Here is an 11829-nt window from a genome sequence, read left to right as displayed (position 1 = left end):
TTTTATGGTACTACCAACCGTTGCGTACGTACCAACGCAAAAATGCAAAAATAAGTTTCTTAATAGAATTGCTTTCAGAAACGTAAACATGCAGTGTTGAAAGTTAAAAGGGCAAAATTTACAGGACGGATGTATTATTTATTTGTTCCAGTGCGTCTTTAAAGATGATCCTTTTGTTTACTCTACATGTGGGTGTGGGATGAGAGTGTTGTATACCCAAAATTTGCCTGTATTGTCATCTGGACGTTGCAGAACTTTTAAAGATGACTTGGTGAGTTGCATTTACGTACTTTTTAAAGTGTGGCTATGTAAGTGGACATAGCCTTAAAGATAAAGAGAATTTTTGTGAGGTTTTCAACAGTAAAATCATATTGGTCATAAAATCTAGTATTTATTACCTTTCATTATGTAGTCAAATTGGTTACAATCAGTAATGAACTCAAAAATTCTTGGACGGGCCAGACACAAGCAATAAAAAGGAAAATTGCTATGTAAGTGGCCACGGTTAGTGGGAATAGGTGAGATATGGATAGAGCCCTATGGTACACATTGGGCGAAAATGTGGAGATATTAGGGCCAAGGAGAATATTGGAAAGGGAGGGAGGAAAGTGTGTTAGGTGTACTACGGAAGAGAGACCAAAAGGCTGAGACGCAAGTGCATGAGGCTGCTTGCTAAAGCAGAAAGGTTTGTGTGGATGGGGCAAGGGTGCAGCTGGACTCTAAATGATCCGTAGCATCCGTCCATCATGTGACCTGCAGTTAGTCGGATTGCTCGGAAAGAGACAATATAGAGATACAGAACTAAAAATAGATGGATGATGGAGAAAGATAATAGGTACATCAATTTCATCATAACATATTTACCTTTCTGCCTATAGTTTTACATAATTTTTTTATTCTCCCAAACAGTACAAAATTGACCCAAATTGGGACATTTGATGATTTGATGCATCATTAATTTATAAGTCGGCGTAAACATTTTACGTCTGAATTACAATACATACAGATTTCTCTACTATCTTTAAATTTAATATGGTTATTTTATAGGTACACATAAACCATCCGGAAGAAATTTACTAAATGATGTGAAAACCGCATAAAAATCAATTGTATAGTTGAGAAGAAGTAAGCGAATAGACCGGTGTATATACCGACTTTTTTCATACTATTATTTAGAGATAATCCGTTTCTATTTTTTTCAGTGACTGTCTTTAAAGTAGGTTGCCATTGTTAAGTGGTCATATAACTCGCCTCCCATAAGCTAATTCAAGTTGGATCCTTGGAGTGAAAAATGAGTTTTTTCGCACGTGAGAACATGGCACACTTTGCCGTGGTTGGTAGGTTTTCTCTGGGTACTGCCATTTTCCCCCACACTTGGAGACCAGTACTGCTGTTAACTCACTCACTGTTTTACTTCTCATTCACTGCTAACGGCATTGATGTACCTAAATGAGAAGTTAAACCCTCATTTGTTCTCTCATTAAACTATCAGGAGTACGCTAAGCATTGGAGTAGGTACATAGGTTGGCCCAAAAATAATAATGAAGGGATTTCTTGGAAATATTATAATAGAAATTAAAGCATTAAAGCTAATATTGTACTCATTTTAGTTCAAGACTGCAGTTTGAACTGAACAGTGTTGATTACATGTACTGTTTAACTTGATGTAAGCTTTTGGACATACGCCATTGCTTAGCACATGTATGTCTGTAGAAGAAAACTACAAAAAAAAATGACAAAAACCACAAATCAAGCACCTGTGTTTCCGTACTGTACCATGTGCGTCTCTGCCTGAGGACGGGAGCAGATAGCAGTTCCCAAAACGTCGCTTGTTTTGTTTTAGAAAAGTGTTGTGTTTTTTCGTCTTTTCATTAGGTCGTTTTTTTGTCTCGTTTTGACTGTTGTGCTGAATTTTTTTGGGTGTAATATTTGTGCTGTCATCATTTATGGGGTTTTTTCATTTCTCTTTTGTTTTTTTTTTGTTTTTGGAAAACTATTGTGTTTGTTTCGTCTTTTCGTTTTGCTGTGTTTTTGTCTTGTCTCAACTGTTGTGTTGAATTTTTTGGGTTCGGTATTTTTGTGCTGTCATCATTTGTAGGGTTTTTTTCGTTCTGTTAGTCCATTTTTCTTTGTTTTTCTTTGTTTGTTGTGGAGTATTGTGTGGCGTTAAATCCTGATAACAGCAATTTTTTGCTTAATTTGTGTTTTTTGTCATTTGTGTTTTTTTCTAGTTTTCTTCTACAGACATACATGTGCTAAGCAATGGCGTATGTCCAAAAGCTTACATCAAGTCATGCACTCCCATTGCACAAATCTTTCAAAGATAATATGTACTGTTCACACTTGCAGGAACCCGCTCCGGAAACAGAAGCTGACGACGAAGCCGTCGCCAGCCATCCAAGCCATAGACAGCAAGAGCGATCAGAAGTTGGAGAGCCTGTTTCTGAAGCTTCAGCAGTGAGTGGTGGCCGTAAGAGGGCAGCACGCCTCGGCGTGGCTGTTGGGTTTGCGTTGGGCCCAAGTGTTTGCAGATGCACCGTCACAAAACTATTTTGGCAAGAGAAGTACTTAGTAATTGTTGTTGCCATTCCTAGAGTATGATTAAGGATCATTTACACTGTTGGCTGAAGCATCATTCAGCATCATTTGGTTGTTTTGCTAATGTTTCTAGCTGCTTGTCGCTAACTTGGTATCACCAGTGTCGCATGCAGCAAACTAGCCAGCAAATGTGTAGAAATTAATGTACTAATGGTAACCACCTTCAAGCTATAAAATTCCTTTGGTGTGTTGAGTCACTACTAACATAGTGCACAACTTAAGGTATAGGTACCTGATAATATTTATTATTTTGAAAAATCGTTTAGACAATACTTGCGAATCGGTTTCTTGATCCGGATCTGCCTGTTGCCAGCTCTGATCTAGGAGTTCAGGAAAAGTTTAAGGTTGTTTGAGTCACAGCATTACATGATTTGTGAAGATGTCAACACCCTTGCTAATCCACCAATGAGCTGGAAGCCATATAGAATGCTGTTGACTTAAAAAATTTCATCCGTCGGCCCGTCACTAGTTTGGCAAACTCATACTTTTGACAGAGGGATGGATTATATCTATGGTTTTAGCTGCGACAGTCAGAAGTCACTAGAATGCAGGCCAGTGGTGTTTGTATTAGGTCGTTCAGATGTTCTATATAACAACATTGTGGTTCTTAAAACTTAAAACCTTAGAAGCAGGTTATTGTAGAGTTTTTGTTTGACGGGAGCATGCCTTAGAATGATGTGGTTATAACCTTTTTACTTCCCTAATAAGCTGAAGCCTTAATCATATCTCCAATATTTTGCTATTTGTTAAATCTCGAAAATAAGGGTATTGTTTTATTCAAAAGACACTCGATAACTGTAGTCTATTTTGTGACATGTAAGTGTAGTAATATCACACGTGCATTCTACATCTGGCAAGATGGACAGTTAACTGAAATGCTTGAGTTATACAAATACGCGCACAAAAAATTTATTTTGATTTAGTAGGGTAACCTAGTTGACTAAACCCCATTAAAAACGGTGAACTGATTCCTCGTGACTGTAGACAAATAATTCCCCGCTAGCATCCCTGAAATCTTGCATTTTTTTTTTTCTAAAATAGTAGTGCTGATGTGAGCGGTCTAGTGAAGATGTCGGTTGTAGCGGTTCATGCTTAAGAGGCCACTCCAGTGTTTCAGGGGCACTACGCAACCTGCATTAACCTCATAAGATTCAATGCTATTTTCATTTTGCTTATAACTAATTAACTAATATAGATTTCGAAATAATGCTTGCTTGATATGTAAGACAACGATGCTCTTATCAAAGCCCCTTTCTTAAAAAACGTGCATAAATTATGGTTCAAACCTAGACAATTCACTTATTCATATTAGTAAAGATTAGTATAAAACCATATTTTATGCACGTTTTTGAAGAAAGGGGCTTTGATAAGAGTATCGTTGTCTTACATATCAAGCAAGCATCATTTCGAAATCTATATAAGTTAATTAGTTATAAGCAAAATGAAAATAGCATTGAATTTTATGAGGTTAACGCGGGTTGCGTAGTGCCGCTTAAACACTGGAGTGGCCTCTTTAAGACCCGATGCCCCATTCTGATGGTCCTGAACCACACTTTTAAAGGTCCTCTTATGGCTATTCAAAGATTCCCACTCTGCGGCTTTCTAGTCCATAACACCACCTGGCCGGAACAGTCACTCTTCATTCGTGCGTCCGGGAGCGTGGCCGGAAGGCACCGACGAGCTGGGGCTGTGTCCCAGGAGCGAGGAGCTGTCCCGGAAGCTGCAGAAGGACATGAGGAAGTACCTGGAGGGCGTCGCCAGCTGCTCCAAGCAGGAGCAGCAGATCACGACGGAGCTGTCCGCCAGCCCGCTGTGCGTGTCCCGGGACGAGCTTCGGCAGGTGGTGGAGGACTACCACTCTGTCACCTCGCAGGTACGAGCCATCCCGCCCCTCTCTCCCTCCCCTGATGTGCCCTCACACACGCTTCCTAAAGAAGTGATTTTTTTCAACCCAAATATTGAACAGAATTTCTTTATGCTGAGCATACAAGTGTGTTACAGTTATATGACATAAGCTAGCGTTCGCTGTTGAAAGTTTCCAAATATCGTCAATAGATTGTAACTTGTTATTATGCTAAACCATGAAACTTGGGCTGGTAAGACTATCCTCAAAAAACAGGTCATAGTATTTAAATTTTCATTATAGTTGTGGAATTTTACCAAATTGTTTTTGTTAATATTTTTATATTAAATTTAGGTTACACTGAAACTAAAATTTAAAATCCAAAATTTTTAGAAAATTTATATATATATTAATTTTTTTTTGCGTTGGTTAGTAAATATACATCTTGAAAAAAAAAAAATTGTCTATTGTTTTACCTCTATACCCAGATATGTATTGTCTAACAAAGGTCCATACTAGAAACATACGTACAAAGTATATACCTACTGTTACGAACGCGACGCCAAGTTCGTAGCTGGCTGGCGGCTCTGCACGACCACAGGCATCACACACTGGGTCACGTGCCGTCCACTGACGCAAGGCATGCCACGCACGCCTGGCCGGATACAAGGGTCGTCACTACCGCCCTTCCCCCTCCGCTCTCCGCGCTGTTACCTATCGCCGAGCGGCCTTGAGAATTCCGTGTGCCACCACGCGGAGTAACGTGAACGAGCGCTGCCTATTTGGACTTTCCGAGCGTCGGTTCGGCCCGGGATGACGCAGCGCGTCACAGCCGCTCTCGTCGGTTCGAGAAGGGCGCCCCGAGTACTTAAGCAGCGACGCCGGCCTCCGTGAGAGTTCCACAAGGAGTCCCGCGACGGAGAGGTCTGCGATAAGTCCCACGCGAGTTGGGAGAGTTCATAGAGTTCCGTGAGTGAAGGGAAGTTTGACATCGGCGAAGAGGGTGCGAGACCACCTCGAGAGTTGCGCGACTGGATTGTGAGCGTGCGGTGACTGAGTGGCGCGAGACTGTGTGTGGACAGGCGTGAGGTGAGGGGCGAACCACTGCTGAGTCTAGCTCCAGTGAGGAGTGCGAACTGCGAAACTTGACAATCATTGAGTGACTGGCAAATAAACATTTTTAAGTGCCAGGGATTGGTGATCGGACGATTTTAAGTTCAATTATTTATTAGTATAATTAAACTGTAATAAAACCTAATTGGCCTATCCCTTACGAACCCAGTTCTTCCCACATAGATCGTAACAGTACTAATGGAAAAGATAGCTGTTGGTGAAATAGTTTCTAATAAATGCTATACTTCAGTTTGACAGAGGTATTCATGAATTTAGCCCTAGGCACTGTTACTATATAAGACTAAGCATTCAGGCTGTTTTTTGTGCTCCCCTCTATAAATGTGGTAGTGATGGCAGTTTAGTGTGTTCTATAAATTTTCTTATCTTTATCAGATAATCCACAGTGTATTTTGGGGATAATAATTTAGATAAATTTACTGTGCTTATCTTTCATGACTCATGAGGAATGGCACACTGCCATTTAATACTTTTGTTACATAAGTTGTCAGTTGAAAGTCAATGCTTTGATAAAGTTTCTTTCCGTGCATGTTTTGGTTACGGAATAAATTCCGATGATTGATTTCTGCAAGGAGCCACGTGATTGGGTGGTTTTGGCCATCTTACTTGCTACACGGTAGTTGTTTCATCACTAACCTCTTGCCAAATCTTGACTCGAGAGCGTTTTGCATGCCCCTCGCCCCTTGCTCAGCAACCACCGGCAGTTGTCGGCCCAGCCTTGCGTACCCCCGCGAAGGTCCGCCGAGATCTCTGGTAGCACGCACTGCGCAACATGGGCGACAGGCTGCCTCTTGGAGACCGCTCTGCGCCTGAGCGACGACAACAATGCTTGCGCACTGTGACCCCCGTGTGATCTGCCGCAGAGCCACGTTCTCGTCCGTGCCAGTTCACGGAGCTGCCCAGACACCCGGCAGTGCCCTCCTCTCAAGGTGAAGAAGAGGGGGGAGCGGGTATGGGTTTCCCCAGTACAGTATGCAACAGTCTGGGCATGTCCATACTGACCTACTGTCTCCGCTTGCCCACGCAACAATTACATATACTGATATAATGATAGTCATTACGGTATTTAAGTCTTGGGCGCAAGACGTCAGCAAACGAATGTCTTGACAAAATGGAGGCCGTGTGTCAGACAGGGTCTCTGCAGCGAAGCAGTGACGGAGCACACACATTTAAAACATTTCCCAGTTTTCTCAAGGATCGAGTGGTCGGACCACTCGCCTTCCGCGAAGGTGATCCAGTTAAATTCCAGGTAGTATCAACTTTAAGTTGTTTTGCTAGTTTTGTTGCCACGAACCAGTGAATTTTCCATGGGTGCTGCGGTTTCCTTGTACCAATAATTTTCATTTCTGCTCCATTCAAATCCCTTTGTCGGAAAACTTTTGAAATTATTATAAACTTTTTTCACACTGGTGGCTACCAAAATTGGTTTATCATCAGGTATGTTTACTAAAATAAGATTTAGCGTTATAGCTACCATTCCCTATTTCCAAAAAAATAACCGTTTCACAGTTTCATCTTCCTGAAATGTCTGTTATTATTATTTTAAGATCACTATTAGGTATCCCAGTGTTTATCATAAGTTTGATCAGAATTATTTTAATTTATCACAATGTTTCCATCGTTTCGGTATCAGGGCTTCATCACAGCTTTCGACTTTGCCAGCTTTAGGTGCTTCAGCCTCAGAGTCACTATCATCATCATCGTAGGCATGACTGCTACTAAGACATGTAGGATGGCCAATGCTGAGAGTAAGGTAGTCTGGATGCCGGGAGGGTGCTATAGTCCGCGCGTGTGTGTACCGAGGTTTCAGACAGCGTGAAGGCCCTCATCGACTCGTGCCAGAAGACGTTCCAGGAGCCGCTGAAGAAGTACGGCACGGTGTTCCCCGACATCGACGCCAGGTTCCGGCAGCGTGAGCAGCTGGTGCAGGAGTGGCGCGAGGCGGGCGCACGGGTGCGCAAGTACGAGCTGCGCGAGCGCACGGCCAAGAACTTCGTGAAGTTGGAGCAGGCGCGGCGAGCCTTACAGGCGGCCGCCGCCACGTTGGTCTCCTGCCACGAGGGCCTCCTCTCGGAGCTGAGGGAGTTCACGGCGCGGCGCGCGGCGTACCTGAACCCGTCCGTGCGGGCGCTGGTGCGGGCGCACCTCGAGCAGTACGGGGAGACCACGCGCCTCTTCACGCACCTGTGCCGCTTCCAGGACGCCAAGGGGGCGTCGCCGTCGTCCGCCGTGATGCCGGAGCGCGAGTTCCAGGCCCTCATCGACGACAAGATGGCGCGCATACAGAGCCTCATGATCGTCAAGAAGAAGAAGTGAGACACGTCCGTAGCTTGTTGGTGTCGAGTCTCAAGCAGTGAATTCTCTCAAGCTGGCGATACCTTAGCTTCTGAATTTCAAAAACGAGAAAATTTGCCCACATCAAGCATTCACATGATAGCTCAGGAGCTTTTTCTTTTATTTGTGTTTGAATTCTTGTTAAGTTGTTTAACATGACAAAAAATGTTTTTCATCTCTCTAGCATACCAAATGCACTCTCTCACAACTAATTGAATCTTTTAAGTTTTTTTCCTATCTAAGAATGGAAACCAATTTCCTGTCAACATTTTTGTCCTAATCTCCCAAGTTTTTGAGCAAACATAAAGCATCATATTTTCTATGTGTAGCACCCTTAAAATAAAACGCTTCAAACTAACATGAACGCTGTCTCGGTCGAGTCCTAAGTTTGTAAGCAAACGCAAGAATGAGAAGGCATTAACAAGGAATTCTAAGTGGAACAAAGTATATTGTTGTTACAAAAAAAATTAAGAAACAGTACCTGAAAAGATTTACGAGAGGATTTGATTATTTTTTTACCTTTTTTGCCATTCTCAGCAATTTGGTGTGTTTGCTCATTTTTATCCTGTGAGGTTTTAACGTTTTAACTCCTGGAGCGAGCTGTTTATAAATGTTGAGTCTTTCTAGAGTTAAGATTCGAAACAATACTGTTGCCGAGCTATATATATATTTTTTTTTTTTTGAGTGGCACAAGTGCTGAGTGTTCACACTGCACTTCTGCGCACACATGCCGTGCACTAGCGGTGGAGTTTCCAAACTGAAGCTACTGGCTCGCCAGATATTGCCCCTGCAAGCACTTGATCTCAAGCTATTCACGCCGTGTTTCTTTCTGGTGTCGCAGTTTATCCATGGTGCTATTTGATCTACTTAATGAGGAAAATCAAAGAATGTGTTCTATTTTACATTTTAGCTTTGAAGGAGGAGGATAAAATCTGGAGGCTAGGTGTACCATTGGTGCAAGTTTTACTCATGCCCCAGGCAGTGAGTGAAGATCCGGGGGCCTTTTTTTTATGCCTGTGGCACTGATAATATTCAGTGTTACTTTAGTTATTCTGGTAATTGATGTTACGTAGTAGCTTACAATTTAAAAGTACTAATGTGTTAAGAATGACTGTCCAAGTTTACTTTTACAATTACGCTTAAGTTCTGTCACATTAGATTCCTGCAGCATCCAAATGATTTACATTTTTAGTCATGGATTCCCGTCTGAGAATAATTATTTTTTTTTTTAGTATTAAAACAAAATTTGCCAATAGTAGTAAATTATAGCTAATTGAAAACAAATTTTTTTTTTTTATTGAAATGAAGTGTATGACAATAATTTAAGTGTCTGCAAATCTTCATAAGTCACAAATTATTATTTCATGTAAGATATCACTAGTAAAGACATTAAATGTGTCAGCTCAAAAAAAAAAATTTATTCAATTTTTGGACCTTATGGCCATCACATATCACACAACTCAAATATTATATAATTTTTGTTTTTGTGTGTTATTTTAGGGTTTGTTTCTTAATTCATGTCACCTGCTATTTTTAATGTCTGTACTAGTTTTATCTGTATTGTAAACACTTCATTGCTGTTTTGTCAGTGAATCAACTGAAGCTTTGAGAAACAAGTTTATGAAATAGTAATTTTTAATTACAGTATGAAATGATTGAATAAGTGATGATCTGGTTCTTATGAAGTTTAGGAGTTTTTCAAAGTAATGTATGTGTTAGTTGAAATTTCACTGGTTATTATTTATTCCTTTGAAATTTGGAAATTTTGCTAAACTTATGTAATTTTATAACCAAGTTTCTTATTGCCATGTAGTGGACTTATTTAAAACTAAATTAATCTACCACTTGATTTGTAGGAGTTGGTTTGGTAACTATGTTGTAAAAATTAACAAAAGTTTATATGTAGGGTTTTTTGATACTATGTTTAAAGTTTCATAGAAAAATGAATCACTGCAAAGTAATAAGTGGTTTATCAAGCGACTTATAATTGTTTACTTACTGGCAGCGTTTGTCATGTTCTGATGGAGTTTTGTGTGGTGGAACTCGATGTGGTTGAAGTTAAAGTTACGTTATTGTTCTGGGCAATTTTGCTGTGTCAGACTTCACAGAACTTGACTTATGTACTGGAGATTATTGGTTCATTGGCTGCTCTTTCACCTGAACTCGTTCTTTTGTTTGACTGAACTTTTGGCATTGTGCCATTCGAGCATCGAGTATGCACACACTGTTGATGATCACATGTTTTGTGACACTTAGAACCAACATCTATGTACATACTTCAATTACTTAAATATATAGGCCTGTTTGAATATTTGAATTTTCAACTATGAAAACTATAATTCTAGGCTGCCAGGGAAAAATAGTTTATGTTGAGTTTGGACTTCTGTTCCTTTCCTCTTGGAAATCTGAAAACTGTGATTAAATCCATCAAAACCAATTTTATTTCGTAAAAACTGTTTACTTATGATTTATACTTCTAACGTCACATAAGTAGGCTCTTTCTATTAGCAGACTGTTGACTTAATACCATTTTGGCCATTATGTGACCTATACTCTTTCTCCCTAGCAGCCTAGAATTTCTTGTTCATAATTGATTCAGTTGTAAAGAGGTTCTTACACTTTGAAATGTAAATGTTCATTTCTTTGAAAGTGCACTGAAGCTATTACACATCACATCATGTTACTATGAATATGGTGGTTCAGATCTGCTGTGGTACAGTATAAACATGTACATCTCTGTTTCTGTAGCTGTGACTACTCTGACTATTCTAACAAGGGCACAGTGCACAGTAGAACCTCTTAGTTTCAGACTGGGGGACATAATGTAGGGGCCCGAAAAATTATCATCTTGCTATAGATGCTTTGTATGTATACATTTTATAGTTTTGTTTTCTAAGTACGTTTAACCTTTTACGTGAAACACCATGCACAAGTATTTGTCAAAATATTACTTTACCACCAACATTAAAACAAAAATTAAGTGAAAAAAAAATTCCCCCCTCATATTATTGAAATTTTAAAATGTGTAAACACGTTTATAAATAAATTTAAATGGTGGGCACTATGTAATAAAAATATTTTAACCTTTATTTTTAAAAAGTGAATATTACTATGAGATGTTGGCAAAAGTTTTTAGAGCAAGCTTAATGTGGCATTTTTTATATTTATAGTTTGTCATTATTTTGAAAGTGGTAAATGTAGATATTGGGGTAGTATTATATTGGTAATTAAAAATTCGTAACTAAATTTGTTTGTGGTAGTGAATTAAACATTATTAAATCTAACATAAACCTTTTTAATACTAAATAAAAGTGCAAAGTTGACACACAACACATTTTTTTTTGTAAATTTCTTTAGTTATTAGATATAAATAATTTACAAATTATAAACTTGCTTCAGTAATTTTTGCAACAGATCATGAGTATGAATTGATAAAATATGCTAGTGCACCTTCAGATTTGTATTAATGAGGTTTACTGCAAATTGTAGCAAATGTACTTATTAAATTTATTTTAAATTACTTGTTTCATAACTGGTTTGTTTCCGTATTTAAGCTTATGCTTATGGCCAAGGAATTGAGAAAGGCGTAGAACTGTCCCACATTAAACCAGCCACCTCATAAATATAATTTTTGTAATGTTTACCACATAGCAAATGTATTCATATGTACCTACCCATTACTTTGGCCAAAGTTTGTTGTTTTAAAATTGCATTTTGTTAATGCGCTATGTATGATATGGTTTTATAATAATGTATTATGATTATTTAGCTGACAGCAGTGTTTGTACTAATTATTGTATTTAATTTGCATATTATAGATAAGTATTTTTGTTATGCTAATACATATATTTATTTTTGGAATAAAATAAACGTAAATGATCACTTGCATTATTTTTCCCATCACTTCTTATTTTTGATACATC

General features: G+C 39.2%; 1 protein-coding gene across 2 annotated transcripts; it reads left to right on the top strand.

Annotated features, from left to right (window-relative positions):
- Positions 1 to 44: 44 nt before the first annotated feature.
- LOC134539014 (bridging integrator 3-like) lies at positions 45 to 11798 on the top strand. Of its 2 annotated transcripts, none has more exons than XM_063380679.1 (4): positions 45 to 271; positions 2350 to 2457; positions 4297 to 4471; positions 7383 to 11798. In XM_063380679.1, exons 1-4 carry the CDS (start codon positions 200 to 202, stop codon positions 7886 to 7888), a joined length of 861 nt encoding a protein of 286 aa, XP_063236749.1. In that variant the 5' UTR covers positions 45 to 199; the 3' UTR covers positions 7889 to 11798. The 2 variants fall into 2 exon arrangements, with proteins under 2 accessions (XP_063236749.1, XP_063236750.1); XM_063380680.1 differs by having other exon boundaries at positions 7376 to 11798.
- The last annotated feature ends 31 nt before the right edge of the window (positions 11799 to 11829 follow it).

The sequence above is a fragment of the Bacillus rossius genome, chromosome 14 (genome assembly GCF_032445375.1).
Source record: "Bacillus rossius redtenbacheri isolate Brsri chromosome 14, Brsri_v3, whole genome shotgun sequence".
NCBI classification, from domain to species: Eukaryota; Metazoa; Arthropoda; class Insecta; order Phasmatodea; family Bacillidae; genus Bacillus; species Bacillus rossius.
Note: the sequence above shows the minus strand (reverse complement) of the source record. Positions and strands in the feature narration are given on the sequence as shown.

Bases quoted from the DNA above. Each gene is read 5' to 3' on its own strand.
- LOC134539014 (XM_063380679.1), top strand. From the start codon at position 200: ATGAGAGTGTTGTATACCCAAAATTTGCCTGTATTGTCATCTGGACGT. The intron at 272-2,349 runs GTGAGTTGCATT...TCACACTTGCAG, and splicing joins GAACTTTTAAAGATGACTTG to GAACCCGCTCCGGAAACAGA. The intron at 2,458-4,296 runs GTGAGTGGTGGC...GCTGTGTCCCAG, and splicing joins CTGTTTCTGAAGCTTCAGCA to GAGCGAGGAGCTGTCCCGGA.